General features: G+C 39.8%; 1 protein-coding gene across 1 annotated transcript in view; it reads right to left on the reverse strand.

The window, feature by feature from the left end:
* The window catches only part of LOC135511400 (protocadherin-15-like), a 268288-nt gene that overhangs the window by 75151 nt on the left and 171482 nt on the right, over nt 1-21655 (reverse strand). The window contains exons 22-23 of the mRNA XM_064932924.1: nt 11883-12023; nt 8637-8749 (exon numbers count right to left, since the gene is read on the reverse strand). Of these exons, the coding sequence (XP_064788996.1) occupies nt 8637-8749; nt 11883-12023 (254 nt within the window). The remainder of the gene's footprint in view (nt 1-8636; nt 8750-11882; nt 12024-21655) is intronic.

Raw genomic sequence — 21655 nt, forward strand, 5'->3', positions numbered from 1 at the left:
GAATCTGATTTCATTAGTACTCAACTCGTAGCTCGGACAACTCAGTTAGCCCTGAGTTAGCATGCCCTGGAGCCGATTATCAGAGTTGACCAATGTTACCTCGCTAACTCTTCAAACCTTCGTAGTGTTAAGGTGTTGTTGTGTTTCTGCTCAACAAACCTATCCATCAGCTTGGCACTCTGACCAGTTATTGGAGTAAATGAGCTACTGTAAGGTGCATATGGTCATAGTCAAGTATGTGCAGTGTCAGCCCTGGCCATAAGCGACATGAGAGGTCACAGTTATATGTCTGTCATATTGAGGTATCTAGCTATAAGTTAAACCTGATCAATCAAATAGTGTCCCCCTGCCAAAAAAGTGTCCCCCACTGCATCACAATGGGATTCGATGAGCTCTAGCTTCAATTGCTAGGGCTGTTGCTAGAACTTGCAAAATTCTGCCCGGATTATGTAAGGAAACAAAGTGTCTGTTGCTATGCTGGTTGCTTGGCTCTATTTTACCTCGTAAAAAGGAAGGAGGACACGGGCAGGTCTAGCTCTATTTCACCTCATAAGTGCTCACTCAGTCCACACAAAATGATTACCTCAGAATTGCTCTCCAATGACTACCTGCTGCTTTAGAGGACTGAAAAGACTGGAAAGACAACACACTTTCTTTACCATATATTTGTCATTATATAAGAAATGACTGACGTTGCTAGCTACTGTACTTATATACCTCAGTCTGCCTATTTAGATAGCCAGCTAGAGTAGCTGTAACTGATATTGTAGCTTTCTGTTTGTATGTAGCTTGCACTTCAATGGTATCCCTCAAGGATATTTTATTTTATCTTTCCAACCCTATGAAGTACTATGAAGGAACCACTGATCTTGACAAGAGGCGCAAGATTCAGAGAAATTCAGGGTAACGTTAAGCAGTTAACTTCTATTAGATAACTGGATGGATTTAGCTATGTACAACCATTTTAATCTAGCTAACATATGCTAACCCCATTCTGTACAAATGTGCGCAACCGCAACATTCAAACGAGGCTAGAAAGAAAACTAATGGGACTGGAGCGACTGTGTTGACATCAAAATCTGGGGTGTGAACTACGTTTCTATTCAAGCGTTGATTGACATGGTAATGGCTCTATAGTATTGGAAAAAAGTTTAAAAACCTGACCCCTCCGATGCTGTACGTTACATCGTGACGTGTCATGGCGTAACGTACAGCATGCATAAAGCAACTAATTCTTAGTTACAGCCTCTCTCCACCAGGTGTAGCACTTCTCTCACCGTTTAAAAACAAGAAAGGGACAGGGACAGGGTAAGGGGGGAAACCTAGTCATTTTTGAGTCATCACTCCAAGCTATCATGACTCTCAAAAGCCGCTGTTTACTTCTGAAGATCACTTTAGCATCCTCCCTAAAAACCCGATTCAAATTCGACACAAACCTTCAAATAGGTATGTAATGACACATTATATAAACTCTTTATAGTGTTTTATTTACATTGTAGAGGCGATAAGTTGGACAGATTGAGTGAAAAAAAGTTTCCCCACACGACATCTCTCCTTCTCACTATCAAGCAATAGGTTTAGCTTCCCACCCGCCATTTTTAAAAAGCCCCGACGGAGCTCATTGCCTACTTGAATCATACAGAGATGGGCATCATGAATGGCTCGTCATTGATTTTGTTGGAAAGGGGAGAAATTGTGCTTTACAATGGTATTGATATTACAGTTGATCTGGAAGTATTACGTTTTTTTCGGCGCTAAAATAAGGTTAATTATATGGACCAGCGCGATGTACAAAAGAGAGTTAGTGTATGTTGTTGGTCATCTACATGTTACTAGCTATACATATAGATCAGTGGAGGCTGCTGATGAGAGGAAGGCTCATAATAATGTCAGGAATGGAGTAAATGGAATGGTATCGAGCAAGTTGTTTCCATGTGGTTACCATTCCATTGACTCCATTTCAGCCATTAGTATGTGAAAAAATAAGCAAATATGGTAATTCCAAATGCCCTTATCTAGGTGTTTTTGCTAGACAGACACAGAGAGAGAAAGGGTAGGGGGATGTATGCTGTGTTGACAGAGATGTATGCTGGCCATTGGAGCGCATGATTTCCAAAATCAACCTACGCTTCTTCTGACAGGGAATTGTCAAGGAGGTGGACAGCTGGGCAATTTAAACAACCGTTTGTTTATCAATCACATTCTATTATATCTGAAGTTATTATGATTTCAATGAATGTCAAATCAAAGAGCACAAAATGTTTAAATTTGTTTTTGCTTAAAAGTCAGTATTCTGTCTAGCCTGCCAGATGTTTGAAGACTGTGGCGCTGGAGTTGAAGCCCATCAAAGTTGTTTCACTATGCCACATGATTGGTAAGTGTCCCAATAAAAATGTTTCCCTGATAAGTTGTTTTGTATTGGTTGCAATATTTGACCACAGCAGTCAGTATCCTTACAAATATGAAAATCTTTATACTTTATAACACAGATACTGGTAAGAATAAAGTAATCTTCCTTCTAACACTTTAACATTATGGGTGGACCTCATCGGACCCTTTACGAAATCCAGGAATGGCAACAGCTGGTGTCTGACGGCAACCGATCACTTTACCAAGTGGGTGAAGGACAATACCCATTAAGGTCAGTAAATAAAGAGCACGTGCTTAAATCTAAATTCCCTTTTGTAACTCATTATAAAGGGTCCTTGGAACCAAAAATAGATTTTCGTTTTGTATGACACTCATCAAGAACGAAACTGGCGAGGCCACCTTCAAGGCGATGATGGACATCTTCAACACCCACGTTTCTCATGAGGTCATCTTGAGTGAGTGAGGTCATGAACGCTGGAACAAGGTACGGATGTTATAAGTTATAATCTGCTACCAATGATTTGTTTAATTTATTTTTTACAATTTGTTTTTGTTTTTCCATGGTACATGGAACTTTCCTACCCCCTACTCCAGCTTTGGTCAATGGACCAATCAGACCCTTAATACTGCCAAGGGCAAGTCCCTTGATTGTTAACAAGAAGGGTGGGAGAACCACCTGAAAGTAATTATCTTTGCACACAGCAGCTGTTGACTGAGGTTTGATTTTATTTTATTAGGATCTCTTTTAGACCTCATTTGGACTAATCTTCCAAGAGTCCTTAAACATTAAAATACAATTTATAATACAATCACATTGTCGCATATAACACACTGTTACAAACAGACATAATACACTGACATATTGACCAGGTAAATACTCTAACAGTCTAAAAAGATTGATTGATTCTTCATCTACCATAGTCCAGCACAACTTTCCTATGTATTATATTTAAATGGTTTTAAAGTATTGTTTCAATGTATATATTGAAAGGTTTCTGGTTTGCTCAGATAAATTAATGTTTCTTTATTGCTCGAAATCTAAATGTTATTTAGCCTATTTCTCTTTTCTGTCTGGATAACACATGGTGGACAATCTATTCCTAGTATTTACTGAATGTCTTTCTCTTACCAACTGAATACTGTTGTGAATAGAGTTTGGCCGTTTTAAATTGTGTTGTAATTTTACCTGACTCCCATTTAATGCTTGGGTTTTTTGCTAAAGAATCTTTCCAGGTAAACATTTAGCTGTCCTTCTGATCATGCATGCAGTTGTTATACCTTTGTTTACATAGACGACTTATTTGAAACGGCCGTGATAAGCAATTGTCTAGCTGCAACCCCAATAGTTTGGTTTCTGCCACTTCCTCAATTTGTACTCCCCCCATACTAAAATGTATCCCATCCTGTGCTGGCATTTTCCTGGTGGAACAGACCGACAGAACTTTGGTTTTCTTGATGTTTCAAACAAGTTGGTTCCGGCAAACCCACTTCCTGATATTTTCCAAATCTACTTGTAGAGCTTGCTGTACCTGTTGAACCGATTGTCTTGCTGTATAAATTGTATTATCATCTGAAAATATAGTTGCTTGAGTTTCAGATAAGGCATATGGAAGGTCATTGGTATATTTATTTATTTAGTAAAGAAGTGTTCTAAGGCAGCTGCCCTACGGTTTTCCACAGTTTAAAGCATGAGGGGAAGAAAATGAATCACTGAAATACTGTAGGTGGACTGTTTCATGTCATTTAGATATGACAGTACCCAATTCAGTGTTACCTGCTTAAAACCATAACGAAATAATTTTGTCAAAATGCTTCTGATAGGCTAATTGACATAATTTGAGTCATTTGGAGGTGTGCCTGTGGATGTATTTCAAGGCCTACCTTCAAACGCAGTGCCTCTTTGCTTGACATCATGGGAAAATCAAAAGAAATCAGCCAAGACCTCAGAAAATAAATTGTAGATCTCCACAAGTCTGGTTCATCCTTGGGAGCAATTTCTAAATGCCTGAAGGTACCACTTTCATCTGTACAAACAATAATACGCAGGTATAAACACCATGGGACCACGCAGCCGTCAGGAAGGAGACGCGTTCTGTCTCCTAGAGAAAATCAATCCCAGAGCAACAGCAAAGGACCTTGTGAAAATGCTGGAGGAAACAGGTACAAAAGTATCTATATCATCAGTAAAACTAGTCCTATATCGACATACCCTTGTAAAACTGACCATCCTACCGATCCTCGACTTCGGCGATGTCATTTACAAAATAGCCTCCAACACCCTACTCAAAACATTGGATGCAGTCTATCACAGTGCCATCCATTTTGTCACCAAAGCCCTATATACTACCCACCACTGCTACCTGTACGCTCTCGTTGGCTGGCCCTCGCTTCATACTCGTCGCCAAACCCACTGGCTCCAGGTCATCTACAAGACCCTGCTAGGTAAAGTCCCCCCTCATCTTAGCTCGCTCGTCACCATAGCAACGCCAACCTGTAGCACGCGCTCCAGCAGGTATATCTCTCTGGTCATCCCCAAAACCAAATCTTCCCTTGGCCACCTCTCCTTCCAGTTCTCTGCTGCCAATGACTGGAATGAACTACAAAAATCTCTGAAACTGGAAACACTTATCTCCCTCACTAGCTTTAAGCACCAGCTGTCAGAGCAGATCACAGATTACTACACCTGTACATAGCCCATCTATAATTTAGCCCAAACAACTACCCCTTCCCCTACTGTATATATTTATTTATTTAGCTTTGCACCCCACTATTTCTATTTCTACTTCGCACATTCTTCCACTGCAAATCTACCATTCCAGTGTTTCACTTGCTATATTGTATTTACTCCGCCACCATGGCCTTATTTTGCCTTTACCTCCCTTATCTCACCTCATTTGCTCACATAGTATATAGACTTATTATTCTACTGTATTACTGACTATATTTGTTTTACTCCACGTCTAACTGTAACTGTGTTGTTGTATTTGTCGATCTGCTTTGCTTTATCTTGGCCGGGACGCAATTGTAAATAAGAACTTGTTCTCAACTTGCCTACCTGGTTAAATAAAGGTGAAATAAATCAAATTAAATTAAAATAACTGCTCAGCAAGGAATAAGCCACTGCTCCAAAACCTCCATAAAAAAAGACACACTACTGTTTGCAACTGTCACGCCTTGGTCATTGTATTTTGTGTTTTCGTTATATATTTGGTTAGACCAGGGTGTGACATGGGTTATTATGTATTGTATTTCCGTATTGGGGTTGTAGTGTTTGGGATTGTAGTTGATTAGGGGTGTGTGTGTGTGTTAATTAGGTTGGCTGCCTGAGGCGGTTCTCAATCAGAGTCAGGTGCTTCTCGTTGTCGCTGATTGGGAACCGTATTTAGGTAGCCTGTTTTTCGCCTTGTTTTTCGTGGGTGATTGTTCCTGTCTCTGTGTAGTTTGCACCAGTCAGGCTGTATTAGGTTTCGTTCTGTTTGTTGTTTTTTTGTATTTATTAGTTATTCGTGTTAGTTCGTTCGTTTTGTCTTCACTAATAAACATGAGTAACTTACACGCTGCATTTCGGTCCGACTCTCCTTCAACAACAAAAGAACGCCGTTACAGCAACTTAAAAGATTGGGGATAATAATAATAATAATAATAATGATGACCCTTATTATGTTTGGACGTAAAAGGGGGAGGCTTGCAAGCCGAATAACACCATCCCAACCTTGAAGCACGGGGGTGGCAGCATCATGTTGTGAGGGTGCTTTGCTGACTCAGGTCTGACTCAGTTACACCAGCTCTGTCAGGAGGAATGGGACATAATTCACCCAACGTATTGTGGAAGGCTACCTGAAACGTTTGACCCAAGTTAAACAATTTAAAAGCAATGCTACCAAATACTAATTGAGTGTATGTAAACTTCTAACCCACTGGGAATGTGATGAAAGAAATAAAAACTGAAATAAAAAATTCTCTCTACTATTACTCGGATATTTCACATTCTTAAAATCAAGTGGTGATCCTAACCGACTTAAGGCAGGGAATTTTTACCAGGATTAAATGTCAGGATTTGTGAAAAACTGAGTTTAAATGTATTTGGCTAAGGTGTATGTAAACTTCTGACTTCAACTGTATACAATGCAATTGTATTTCAAATTATTGCATATACTGTAGTCTTTCAATTTTTTTGATTACTTAGTTTTCAGAAATTTCAGAAAAAGCTGTTGCGCAGCAACTCACTGCCTTCCTGAAGACAAACAATGCATTCAAAATGTTTCAGTCTGGTTTTAGACCCCATCATAGCACTGAGACTGCACTTGTGAAGGTGGTAAATGACCTTTTAATGGCATCAGACCGAGGCTCTGCATCTGTCATTGTGCTCCTAGACCTTAGTGCTGCTTTTGATACCATCGATCACCACATTCTTTTGGAGAGATTGGAAACCCAAATTGGTCTACACGGACAAGTTCTGGGCTAGTTTAGATCTTATCTGTCACAAAGATATCAGTTTGTCTCTGTGAATGGTTTGTCCTCTGACAAATCAACTGTAAATTTCAGTGTTCCTCAAGGTTCAGTTTTATGACCACTATTGTTTTCACTATATATTTTACCTCTTGGGGATGTCAATCGAAAACATAATGTTAACTTTCACTGCTATGCGGATGACACACAGCTGTAAATTTCAATGAAACATGGTGAAGCCACGAGAAGCCTGTGTTTCAGACACAAGGAAGTGGATGGCTGCAAACTTTCTACTTTTAAACTCGGACAAAACAGAGACGCTTGTTCTGGGTCCCAAGAAACAAAGATATCTTCTGTTGAATCTGACAATTAATCTTAATGGTTGTACAGTTGTCTCAAATAAAACTGAAGGACCACGGCGTCACTCTGGACCCTGATCTCTCTTTTGATGAACGTATCAAGACTGTTTCAAGGACAGCTTTTTTCCATCTACGTAACACTGCGAAAATCAGAAGCTTTCTGTCCAAAAATGATGCAGAAAAATGAATCCATGCTTTTGTTACTTCTAAGTTAGACTACTGCAATGCTCTACTTTCCGGCTACCCGGAAAAAGCACTAAATAAACTTCAGTTAGTGCTAAATACGGCTGCTAGAATCCTGACTAGAACCCAAAAATGTGATCATATTACTCCAGTGCTAGCCTCCCTACACTGGCTTCCTGTCAAGGCAAGGGCTGATATTAAGGTTTAACTGCTAACCTCCAAAGCTTTACATGGGCTTGCTCCTAACTATCTCTCTGATTTGGTCCTGTCGTACATACCTACACGTACGCTACGGTCACAAGACGCATGCCTCCTAACTGTCCCTAGAATTTCTAAGCAAACAGCTGGAGGCGGTGCTTTTTCCTATAGAGCTCCATTTTTATGGAATGGTCTGCCTACCCATGTGAGAGACGCAAACTCGGTATCAACCTTTAAGTCTTTACTGAAGACGCATCTCTTCAGTGGGTCATATGATTGAGTGTAGTCTGGCCCAGGAGTGTGAAGGTGAACGGAAAGGCTCTGGAGCAACGAACCACCCTTGCTGTCTCTGCCTGGCCGGTTCCCCTCTTTCCACTGGGATTCTCTGCCTCTAACCCTATTACAGTGGCTGAGTCACTGGCTTACTGGTGCTCTTTCATGCCGTCCTTAGGAGGGGTGCGTCACTTGAGTGGGTTGAGTCACTGATGTGATCTTCCTGTCTGGGTTGGCGCTCCCCCTTGGGTTGTGCCGTGGCGGAGATCTTTGTGGGCTATACTCGGCCCGGTAAATTGGTGGTTGAAGATATCCCTCTAGTAGTGTGGGGCTGTGCTTTGGCAAAGTGGGTTGTGTGTTATCCTTCCTGTTTGGCCCTGTCCAGGGGTGTCATTGGATGGGGCCACAGTGTCTTTTGACCCCTCCTGTCTCAGCCTCCAGTATTTATGCTGCAGTAGTTTATGTGTCGGGGGGCTAGGGTCAGTTTGTTATATCTGGAGTACTTCTCCTGTCCTATCTGGTGTCCTGTGTGAATTTAAGTATGCTATCTGTTGCGCTTCCAAACTGCAAAATGTTCTGTCCGCCCCATGCCACAATGTGTAGAATTGCATGAAATGTGTTTTTTTAACTGCAACATGTTCTCCACGTCCCATAGCAAAATACGTAGAATTGGAGGAAATTCACTTTAAAACCTTTTTTCTTTCCACCACCAAAAGGGAGACCACTAAAATATTTTAGTGTTAGTGTGTGTGGGTGTGCGTGCATGTGTGCATGCATGCGTGTGTATGTGTTTGTTTGTGTTACCTGTACTCCTCCTCAGTGAAGATGGGGATCCTGGAGGGCTGGAGAACAGTGATCTCCACCAGGGTCCGGTTCTCCTTCACTAGCTCTCCATCATCAAAGGCTATCACCACCAACTGAGAACACACATAAGCACATGCATTACTAATTCGCAATCTATTCTGGACGTATGTAGGGCATGAAAACTAATAACAGGAGAGGTTGGAAAGGGGACAAAAAGGTCTGGGAACCAAGCTTCAACCCACCCAGAGAGCGTGTATGAATCTATCGATCCAACATTCTTGCAAGAGAGAGAGAGAGACTTATTAGAACCTAATATCACTCAGCACCTGCTCCTAGCGCTTACTGCCAAGGTTACGCTGAGCTAAGGTTACTTCCACATACAATCAGATGACCTTCTGTGGGAGTGTGTGTATGAATTGTATCATTTCAGGAACTTAATATGCAGGTACATCGTGGTTTAGTCACAAGTGGAGTCTGTATAATAGCCTGAATAATAAAAAGATGATGAAGGCATTGCTAGGGGGGCGAATCACCAAATGACTTTCGACCTGTGGCCCTAATGCCCCTTCTGGTCAAATGCATGGAAAGGGTTGTCAGTAAGCACCTTACCTTGTCCATAGAAGATCAACTGGACCCGTTACAGTTTGCCTACAAGGCACAGAGGGGGACTGAGGATGCTACCCTGACCTTGGTGAAAATGGTGGCTAGTCACCTCCAACATGCAAAATCCTATGCACAGATTTTATTTATTGATTTTAGTTCAGAATTCAATACAATGCAAATACACACTGCTGAAACGACTACTGAGAGAGGTTTCCATCCACTTCAGAATGCCCATGGCCAAGAAGAACGTGTTCAAACATTTATTTGTTCTTTGTGCAGTTGGACTACTAAATGCAACGTAAAGTGTATCAGTATGTACTTATCTATCCAGTGCAATTGGGACAGTGGTCAGTTGTGAGTGAATGTATCAATGTCCTCTATGTTTTTAATGTATACAATATGATGGACTGACTGGTTTAAATGTGTATGATGTGACAATGTATGTGAATGTGATCCCTTTATTGTAAGGTGATGCCAAAGAAAACTGTCCATCATGTATGGACAATCACGTTTTATTCTATTATATTTTAGTCTATTCTATTCTAATCATGAAATTATGAAAAATATTAATAACAAAAAAAAAAAAATGTTATAGCCAATCAGTTGTGTTGTGACAAGGCAGGGTTGGTATACAGAATATAGCCCTATTTGGTAAAAGACCAAGTCCATATTATGGCAAGAACAGTTCAAATAAGCAAAGAGAAACGACAGTCCATCATTACTTTAAGACATGAAGGTCAGTCAATCCGGAAAATGTCAAGAACTTTGAAAGTTTCTTCAAGTGCAGTCGCAAAAACCATCAAGTGCTATAATGAAACTGCCTCTCATGAGGACTGAAGACCCAGAGTTACCTTTGCTGCAAAGGATGGTTCATGAGTGCCCAGAGTAAACTGCCTGCTACTCAGGCCCAAAAGCTAGAATATGCATAGAATTAGTAGATGTGGATAGAAAACACTCTGAAATTTTTAAAACTGTTTGAATGATGTCTGTGAGTAATAACAGAACTCATGTGGCAGGCAAAAACCTGAGAAACAAATCCAACCAGGAAGTGGGAAATCTGAGATTTGTAGGTTTTCAAGTCTTTGCCTAACCAATATAGTGTCTATGGGGTCATATTCCACTTTCTAAGGATTCCACTAGATGTCAGCAATCTTTACAACCTTGTTTCAGGCTTCTACTGTGAAGGGGGAGAGAATAAGAGCTGTTTGAGTCAGAGGTCTAGCAGAAAGTCATGTCAGGTGTGCGGCCGTGAGAGTTAGCTGCATTCCTTTTAATTTCTAAAGACAAAGGAATTGTCCGGTTGAAACATTATTGAAGATTTATGTTAAAAACATCATAAAGATTGATTCTATACATCGTTTGACATGTTTCTACGAACTGTAATATAACTTTTTTGACTTTTCATCTGAACTAATTGCTCGCGCACTGTACATTTGGATTACTGGGCTAAACATGCAAACAAAAAGGAGGTATTTGGACATAAATAATGGACTTTATCGAACAAAACAAACATTTATTGTGGAACTTGGTTTCCTGGCAGTGCATTCCAATGAAGATCATCAAAGGTAAGTGAATATTTATAATGCTATTTCTGAGTTTTGTGACAGCTCTCTTTCTTTGGAAAATGGCTGTATGTTTTTCTGTGACTTGGCACTGACCTAACATAATCGCAAGGTGTGCTTTCGCCGTAAAGCCTTTTTGAAATCATTCACTGTGTCTGGATTAACGAGATGTTTATCTTTAAAATGGTGTATAATACTTGTATGTTTGAGGAATTTGAATTATGAGATTTCTGTTGTTTTGAATTTTGCGCCCTGCAATTTCACTGGCTGTTGGTTACGTGGGACGCTAGCATCCCACATATCCCAGAGAAGTTTTAACAGCCTCAGAAATTGCAGCCCAAATAAATGCTTCACAGAGTTCAAGTAACAGACACATCTCAACATCAACTGTTCAGTGGAGACCGCGTGAATCAGGTCTTCATGGCTGAATTGATGCAAAGAAACCACTACGAAAGTACACCAATAATAAGAATAGACTTTCTTGGGCCAAGAAACACGAGCAAGGGACTATAACCAAAGAAAATGATCTTGGGAGGTAATGCGATTGGCTTTTGATGGTGAGATATTCCAACAAAAGGACTTCCTGTACATTAGCACAATCACACCGTGTTTTATTAATCATGAGACATCCCCTCCATCTCTTTGTTTCCTGGAGAGGCCTTTGTTCCTCTCTGCGCAATGAATGGAGAACCCACTGGTTGTATGGACTGGGACAATATATCTGGAGAGAGACAGAATTACGTAAAACAGAGTATGTTACAGTCCCTGATCTCTGGAAGGGGATCCTCGTCCTGAGTTTTTCAATTTTATTGCCCAAGGACTGAACATTAGTGAGTAATATTCTCTGATGCGGTAGGTGGAATGGATGCCTCCTGAGTCTAACTAAGATCCCACTCCTGCTCCCTCTTCTCCGGCGGTGACGTTTTAATATCCCAAAGTTATTTTTGGCTGTAGATAATAGTATTAGAAACGTGTGAGCAAAAAATGTAAGAAATAACATCAAAATAAACAAAATCATATGTTGGTTAGGAGCTAGAAACAGGGCAACCGTGTCTGTCGACGCATCATCATCACCACCTACCTTGAAGGTGACACTGGGTTGTTCGTTGAGGTTGACCTTGGTGATTATCCTCCCAGACTCCTCCTCGACATCAAAGATGCTACCGCTGTAAGGTGATTGGTCATCTTCCACTCTGTAACGCACCAGACTGGCCGGAGTACCCTGGGCCAGAAACACAGGACCAAGACAGACATGTTAGATGAGTGTACTCCTCTATTTTAACCTTTTATATTGTATATTTCCATAAGGCACATAATTTATCGACTGATATATCATTTTTTATTACACGCAGGAGTAGGTCAGAGGAGGCACAAAGAGGCAACCATTTCAACAGCAGCTTGGAAAGCAAACGTATTCCCAATTCACCTAACCGGGTCGTGCACCTACAGCACTTTCATAAACTATTCATACCCCTTGACTTATTCCACATTTTGTTGTATTACAACTTGAAATCATTATGGACAAAATAAATACAAATCTACACACAATACTCCATAATGAAAAAGTGAAAACATGTTTTTGCACATTTATTTAAAAATAAATACAGAAATATCTCATTTACATAAGTATTCACACACCTGAATCAATACATGTTAGAATCTCCTTTTGAGAAAATTACATCTGTGGGTGTTTCTGGGTCAGTCTCTAAGAGCTTTGCACACCTAGATTGTACAATATTTGCCCATGATTCATTTCAAAGTTCTGTCAAATTGGTTGTTCATCATTGCTAGACAACCATTTTCAGGTCTTGCGAAAGATTTTTCAAGCAGATTTAACCTGTCTTGGGTAGGGGGCAGTATTTTCACATCCGGATGAAAAGCGGGCCCAAAGTAAACTACCTGTTAATTAGGCCCAGAAGCCCAGGATATGCATATAATTGGTCGATTTGGATTGCTGTCACTTTTATTATAATGTGAAATCCTCCCAGATTGCAGATTGCAGATCCTCCCAGATTGCAGTTCCTAGGGCTTCCACTAGATGTCATCAGTCTTTAGAAAGAGTTTCAAGCTGGTATTTGGAAAAATGACCCAGAAATGTTAGTGTTTTCAAGCGTGTGGAAGAGAGCACGTTCTTTTGTATTTTTCTCCGGTAAAGACAATAACGATTTTCCATCTTAAATTGTATTGTTTATTTACGTATTAGGGTACCTGAGGTATGATTATAAATGTTGTTTGACTTGTTTGGAAAAGTTTATTAGTAATGTTTGGGATTATTTTTGTATGCATTTTGATGGAGGGAAACTGGGTGGATTATTGACTGAAATGCGCCAGCTAAACTGAGTTCGTATGGATATAAAGGACATTATCGAACAAAATGACCATTTGTGATGTATCTGGGACTTTTTGGAGTGCCAATAGAAGAAGATCATCAAAGGTAAGGCATTTATTATATCGCTATTTCTGACTTTTATTGCGCACCCTCCTGGTTGAAATATGTTTTTCATTGTTTTGTATGCGGGGCGTTGTCCTTAGCTACTCGCATGGTGTGCTTTCGGAATAAAGCCTTTTTGAAATCTGACACAGCGGCTGGATTAACAAGAAGTTAAGCTTTATTTTGATGTCTTACACTTGTTATCTTATGAAAGTTAAATATTTATAATTCTCTAGTTTGAATTTTGCGCTCTACAATTTCACCGGATGTTGGCCAGGTGGGAGGCTAACGTCCCACCTGCCCATAAGAAGTTAAACTCTGTAACTGTTTTAAGTCACCATTGGCAGTATGGAGAAATTCCTGAGAAGTTTCCTTCCTCTCCGGCAACTGAGTTAGGAAGGACTCCTGTATCTTTTTAATAACTGGGTGTACTGTTACACCATACAGTGTCAAATTAATAACTTCAACATGTATATAGGGATATGTTCAATGTCTGTTTTTTTGTTCCTTACCCATCTACCAATATGTGTCCTTTGTGAGGCCATGGAAAATCTCCCTGGTCTTTGTAGCTGAATCTGTGTTCGAAATTCATGTTAAACACTATTATTTCACACAGAATAAGTCAATGCAACTTGTTATGTGACTTAAGATATTTTTTACTCCTGAATTTATTTAGGCTTGCCATAACAAAGGGGTAGAATAGGTATTGACTCAAGACATTTCAGCTTCATTTTTGTAATTCATTTGAAAATTTTCGAAAAACATAATTCCCATTTGACATTATTGGTAATTGTGTGTAGGCCAGTGACAAAAAAATCTCAATTTAATACATTTTTAATTCACACTATATTTTTGTCAAGGGGTGTAGCTACATTCTGAAGGCACTGTTGGTCTTGAGCATGACTCATGGTCGTGTTTGCCTGCTGAGCTATTTTCTATCCGTTTGTGCTAACAGCTTTTTGTGCTAACATTGGTCTTGAGGTCTCAGGCAGTTACTCTCCATACAAGTGAACTTTGACCAACTACCTCTGATACACTGTGACTACACAACATAGTCTTATCTTTACACATCTATTGGAGTTATATAACGCCCAACCCATGTCCCCCATCCCTCCATCCACAAATCAAATACACAAAGTAATTTATGAAAGCTGGGACTTTAATATGACCCTTTGATTAAGATTAATCATGCTTCCAAATGGCTGATTATCTCATAACTATGTTTTTTAATGTACCACTTCAGAGTGCTATATTTTTTACTCCACCTTTTTTCCTTGCTGTTCTCTAATATAGGTTATACTTCAATACCCTTCAGCAGAACTGAGCAGGCTGGTCTTGAGACAGCCTAACAGGTTTTCTGTGCTGTAGAGTCAAACTGAACAGAATTGTGCAAATACGGGGTTAGATCCCTTGGGTGGTTTACTCACACAGATATATCTGCCAAAGATAGTGAGAAAAGATTAGAGAGAGCTTACTGATACGCTGAGGGGCATGAGTGTAGCATCCAGGCTATGTGTGTAGAATCAGGGGTTTATGTTACTGTAGATCCAAACTGAACATAATAAGGCAATAAACCAAAGGTATTTTTGTTAAGCAACTGCACACTACACCTACCAAATATTGTAACAAAAGTGTAAGCATTCTGTCTGAATTATTTATTTACACAGCAGACACTTTCTGCTTAAACATTTCAGGTGAGCATCGGGCATAGGCTAAGTATCTTGCCCATGCACAACCCATAAAAGCACACCATTTCAAATTACACCACCAGCCTTATATTGTTCCCTAACATGTAAGGACATGCTCTGACCTTGAATTAACACTAAGGAGTAGAACCCGAGGCCATGTGGCTACTGCAGTGTGAGCTGAAAGGCCCTCAGGATCAGAGACAGTGTGCCTACATAATATAATATTTATTTAAATAATCGTATGTTCTTTCCAATTTCCCTCACACTATAAACTTTATTTGTCAGGTCTCATATTGTTTCCAAAACATCAGTATTCTATGGGGCTTGCCTTGACGGTAAAATCTTACTCTCTTTACTAGTGCTTTCAGGTTTACAGCAGCTCCCCTTGTCTGACTTTTTGCTCACAGACCATAAATGGTTTATGCCTTCTGCTGGGGTAAACACAGTCGGTCGTTAACCCTTTATCAGGCAGCTCCAGCAGTTGAGCTAATTTTGACAACCAATTGTAAATATAATTAAACAAATTAATTTTGCTTGGTATATTTTATCATTTCAATCAATGCCATTTAATAAAATGATCATGTGTTTTTTTATCGGACTCCCATATTTTTTTAAACATGCATTCAAAGATGGTTGAAAACCAGGAAGTTAATAAGCCTCGTTTACAACACATTTTTTGTACTAATTGTGTATAAAGTGGGAAATTACAAATTTGTAAAATGTTGTTGATCTCTAAAACATAATTAAAGAAGATTAAATTACTAATGTTGTTAATTTTTAAATTTGAGGAAGTCTTGAAAAATATGGTCTAACGGCGTTTTGAGTTGTCCAATAAAGTAATGCTATTAAAACCTGTTAAGGCTCGGGACAATACTGCCCCCTTTGAATGAATTGCGTGCCCATAGTAAACTGAAAAGAAATCTGTCCAAAATTGTCAATACATGCATATAATAATTATTATTGAATAGAAAACACTCTAAAGCTTCTAAAACCGTTTGAATTATGTCTGTAAGTATAGCAGAACTCACAGGGCAGCCAATCTCCCAAACTAGTTTTGTCATCCAGAAAGTTGGGGCAACTTTGACATCATCGCCCCCACCCTTCCCAACCAGCTATGGATCTGGGAACAGTTTCTATGTCTTCCGCGAGATGTCCTCTATCAGTAGAGTGTTTAATTGTGCAAATCCCGCGAGCTTTGACCCTTTGGCAGGCAAAATAGTGAGTGTCGCAAGAAAATGCATGCGCTTCCGGGCGCGCGTTGGGCACAGAGCTCCCTTTGTTCCAACTTGCATGAGAAGAAGTCAGATTGTCCGGTTGAATTGAGAATTGTTTTGTACGTTAATAACATCCTAAAGCTTGATTCTGCACTTAGTTTGACCAGTTAAGTCGACATATAATATGTAATTTTGAAGTTTTGATGCGCAACTGTTCGGGACCAGAAGTCATTTTGGATGAATTTCAGCTGGAACTTGTCGCATATGCTAATACAAAGACACACGACTTGAAATCAAACGATGTATTGGATAAGTATGACTCCTTCCACTACATTCTGATCGAAGACCATCAAAGGTAAGGGAATATTTATGTTGTAATTTTGTGTTTCTGTTGACTCCAACATAGCGGAGAAATATTGCTTACGTCTGAGCGCCGTCTCAGATTATTGAATAGTGAACGATTTCTGTAACGTTAAAAATAAATGTGACAAAGCGATTCCATTAAGAAGTAGTGTATCTTTCTAACTATATGTAGAATATGTATATTTAGTCAAAGTTCATGATGTGTATTGCTGTTATCTGGCGTTATATGGCGGAGCTATCTATAATTTCTCCGGACATTTTTTAGCATTTTCTGAACATGGCGTCAATGTAAACGAAGATTTATGGATATAAATGGCATATTATTGAAAAAAAACATAAATGTACTGTGTAACATATCCTATTACTGTCATCTGATGAAGATTTTCAAAAGGTTAGTGAATTGTTTTTCTTTTTATCTTACGTTTGTGATTGCATCTTTTGTTCGACAAAATGGCTACATATCGTCTGTGTCTTTGTGGTGGCTTGACATACATATTTGCTATGTTTTCGCCGTAAAACATTTTAGAAATCTGACTCGTTGGGTAGATGAACAAGGTGTTTATCTTTCATTTGAGCTATTGGACTTGTTAATGTGTGGAGGTTAAATATTTCTAAGAATATTTTTGCATTCTGTGCGCCACTTTTTGAGTTGAGCGGGGGGGGGGGTGCCCTTGGGTAACGTGTAGCGTGAACACGTTAAGTCAAAGCTAGATAAAGATAATGGACAATGGATACTTATTGTTATGGGGTTTTGTTTGCCTCTGCAAATAAACATTGCACTGGTATTATAAGCATAAGCTGTAAACAGTTTAATTTACAAGCATTTGAATATTCATATTTTGACACAAATGTATCAGATTTTATTCATGCTTGATATCGGGCTGTATCACCACCTGTACGGCAACTGCTCCGCCCACAACGGCAAGGCTCTCCAGAGGGTAGTGAGGTTTGCACAACGCATCAATGGGGGAAAACTACCTGCTCTCCAAGACACCTACACCACCCGATGTCACAGGAAGGCCAAAAAGATCACCAAGGACAACAACCACCCGAGCCACGGCTTGTTCACCCCTCTATCATCCAGAAGGCGAGGTCAGTACAGGTGCATCAAAGCTGGGACCAAGAGACTAAAAAACAGCTTCTATCTCAAGGCCATCAGACTGTTAAACAACCATCACTAACATTGAGTGGCTGCTGCCAACATCCTGACTCAAATCTCTAGCCACTTTAATAATTAAAAATTGGATGTAATAAATGTATCACAAGTCACTTTAAACAATGCCACTTTAATAATGTTTACATTTGTTGCATTACTCATCTCATATTTTATACCATCTATTTCATCTTGCCTATGCCGCTCAGTCATCACTTATCCATATATTTATATTTTCTTATTCCATCCCTTTACTTAGATTTGTGGGTATTGGGTAGTTGTTGTGGAATTGTTAGATTACTGTTAGATATTACTGCCCTGTCTGAACTAGAAGCACAAGCATTTCGCTACACCCGCATTAACATCTGCTAACCTTGTGTATGTGACCAATAACATTTGATTTGATGTGCTCTTCAACAAAAATGCAGCACAAAGGCCAAAAGTAAGAGGAGTAGTAAAGAGGATATTGTGTGTGTGTGTGTGTGTGTGTCTGTGTCTGTATGTCTGCACTCTAGGCTAAGCCCTCCTCCACCTCACAGAAGTTTGCTTCAGTTACCATGAACTAGAGCTTATCATAATGCACCCATCCACTTAAGCTTTGTAACTGAGCAATACATACAGTATATTTTGTACAGTAAAAAAGAGGTGACACAAAGGTGAGGGAGTGCGGGAGTGGGAGTGCGAAAGGGACTAGAAAACAGACAAACAGACAGACAGACTTACAGACTGACAGACAATACACATGCACAGAAATGGAGAGATACACTGTATGACCAAAAGTATGTGGATAGCTTAGTCATTTCACAATGTTCCAAATATCTCTTATGGTCGCCCCAGCGTGAGTTGTTTCATGCACGTCATGACAGAATGCACTCACTGTTCCAAAATGTGATTATTATGCAACAGGACAGTCAACACGTGCTGCCTACTAATTATCTATAGGCTGTTTCAACTTGTCAATTTCTAATTGTTTTCTAACAAGTTGTATTTTCTAACAGGAGTTTGAATTGAGGTGTGTTCCACCTCCTCATTAATTCACATAGAAGTAGCCCATTTCAGCGATGCTGACAATTTATGTTTGAGGCTTTACTGAACCTTCTTCAAGGAGAGCCCATCGCACTTCACTCATGTTTGCATAGATCAAGTATGCATATATTTGCGCAGTCTTGCAAGAATTCGAACATTTTCTTACTGGTGGTCGCTTTGCCTTTCTTGTAGTTTTCCTTTCAAATAATAACTTTGACTTGTATCAAAGTAAGTGCCTTATTGTCTGTACAGTGGTTGCTTAACTAAACATAGAATAAGTTTCTATATTTTCTGTGTATCGTGTTGTCGATTCTACTGTAGATGCATACAGTATGTATGTATGTATGTATGTATGTATGTATGTATGTATGTATGTATGTATGTATGTATGTATGTATGTATGTATGTATGTATGTATGTATGGAGCATAATGTATTTACAGTTTTAATCACGTTTTCAAGTACTGGTGACATAATGCATTCCGATTATTGCGTATTTTGTAACGGACACTTATGATGTGTGTAAAATACTTTTTTGAAGGTTGTACTCTTTATAATGAGCTAAGCTATTTGCCAGCTATGTGTGGCGCCATGTTTGTTGACATCATACAATGCATTGTGGATGTCACGTAAACGTCTGTCAGATCAAAGATGTTATAATGAGGTGAAAGAATGGTTCTCTCATCTTTTAGGTAAACTTTCAGAAGCGAATGAAGGGAAGTGGATGATCGTAGACGACACACCCCCTTCAACATGCATACTACTAACAGACCAAACTAATCTTATCTGCTCTTATCTTTGGTTGTTGCGAAGAATAAAAAATTCTGGGTGTGCACAAACTACTCATCCCCGGGTTACTTTTGATTTCTAGAAAGTGTTTTACTCAATAATGTTGATCAATGGTGATGTGATTAATTTTAAATAGTACATTTCTGTCAGTCGAAAGGTAAACAAATATGACAGCTTGTGTTAAGTCAGTCTTTCCACTAAGACAAATGTAGCCTACATTTTCCGGTTGGGATGATTGTGTTATGCTGTTATGCTGATTGTGTTATGATTGTGTTACTTCTGTGAATGTCTGAACATTGCATCCAAAAAATAAACTGGTCACATTCTGGACATAACTTTGTAAGAACTGTGTTTTTGCTAAATATATCTGTGAAAAAACAAGTGGCCAGCTCAAATGCTGATTGTTGTGTCAATCGAAAATGGACATTCTTAATAAGCATTCTAATCAAGCGTTCTAATCACACTGGTTTGATTGTACGCAACAGGGACCACTACAGAATGATCACAGCCGTTTGTTGGCACGTGTGAAAAGGTTAGCCCCCCCTTTCCTGTTATAACAGCCTTCACTCTTCTGGGAAGGCTTTCCACTAGTAGCCTTGCTGGGACTTGCTTGCATTCAGCCACAAGAGCATTAGTGAGGTCGGGCACTCATGTGGAGCAATTAGGCCTGGCATCGCAGTCTGCGTTCCAAGTCAGCCCAAAGGTATTCGATGGGGTTGAGGTCAAGGCTCTGTAAAGGCCATTCAAGTTCTTCTAAAACCGATCTCGACAAACCATATCTGTATGGACCTCACTTTGTGCACGGGGACATTGTGATGCCGAAACAGGAAATGGCCTTCCCCAAACTGTTGCCTCAAAGTTGGAAGCACAGAATCGTCATGAATGTCATTGTATGCTGTAGCGTTAAGCTTTGCCTTCACTGGAACTAAGAGGCCTAGCCCGAACCATGAAAAACAGCCCCAGATCATTATTCCTTCTCCACCAAACTTTACAGGCCGCCGGACTGCCCGATTATGAAGTGTGATTCATCACTCCAGAGAGTGCGTTTCCACTGCTCCAGAGTCCAATGGCGGTGAGTTTTACACCTCCGACGCTTGGCATCTTGCATGGTGATCTTAGGTTTGTGTGCAGCTGCTCGGCCATGGAACCCCATTTCATGAAGCTCCTGAGGAACAGTTCTACCAAAATTCTAAGTTGATAAAACTCAAATGTGGACCCTTACACAGTCACAGTGACTCTATCAGTTTGTATAATGACTACTACATAACTTTAAGCAACTGTATTCAGATAAATTAAGTGCAAAGGTTTTGAGTAATGACAGAACATAGGCCCCCTACGCTGGTGGGAAGACAACCAGCTGTAGGTCCTTTCATTCCAATCTCCTTTCATTCCAATGTCCTTTTCAAAAGACCCCTGGGAGGGTATAACGAGCTGCCAGATTCGAGAAGTGTCAGATGAGGATTGTTAGGGAGAGCTGTATTGTTTTTGATGGACACAATTCACAGAAGAGTCCAATATAATGATGCAGACTATAAAAAAATGATAGATCACTCAATTATATAAAAATCCTTGCCAGGAGACTGCCAGGGAGAGAGAGAAAGAGATAGGGAAAGGGGCAGAAACAAGTGAGAAAAAGGAGAGACACTCACTTGCAAGAAAGTTAGGAAGAGATGTGCACACAGAAGCTGCAAATGTCTCTGTTTTTATTACATATTACTAATACATTTTCTGGCTAGCCATACCACCCTGCATCCCACTGCTGACTTGCTGCAAAAGGTATTGTTATTTGTAGGCACTAAAGAGCCCATGATACTTATTGTAAGATTAGGGGTGTTAACCCGGTGTCCTGGCTAAATTCCCCGCCTGGCTCCTCAGTCTACCTTGGTCACCCCAGCTTCCAATTGGCTCAATACAACTTCTATCCTCCACCATGTGACTTTAGCTCAAAGCTAACTAGCTCTACACAGAAAACATGCTACAGTAACCATTCAAGCTAACATGGACTAAACACTTTGAGAACCTCAGGACTTTTAGGTTCATATAACAATGCTATGCATTCGATATAATGCAAAACAACTCCAGTCTCAAAAGAACAGAGAGAGGGTGTGAGAGAGCATTTAAGGTAGAATGCTGACTCACCTATGTGGTTATTAAATAAATATGTAGGTGATTACACTACCAATAAACTAAC

This window comes from Oncorhynchus masou, chromosome 24 (genome assembly GCF_036934945.1).
Source record: "Oncorhynchus masou masou isolate Uvic2021 chromosome 24, UVic_Omas_1.1, whole genome shotgun sequence".
NCBI classification, from domain to species: Eukaryota; Metazoa; Chordata; class Actinopteri; order Salmoniformes; family Salmonidae; genus Oncorhynchus; species Oncorhynchus masou.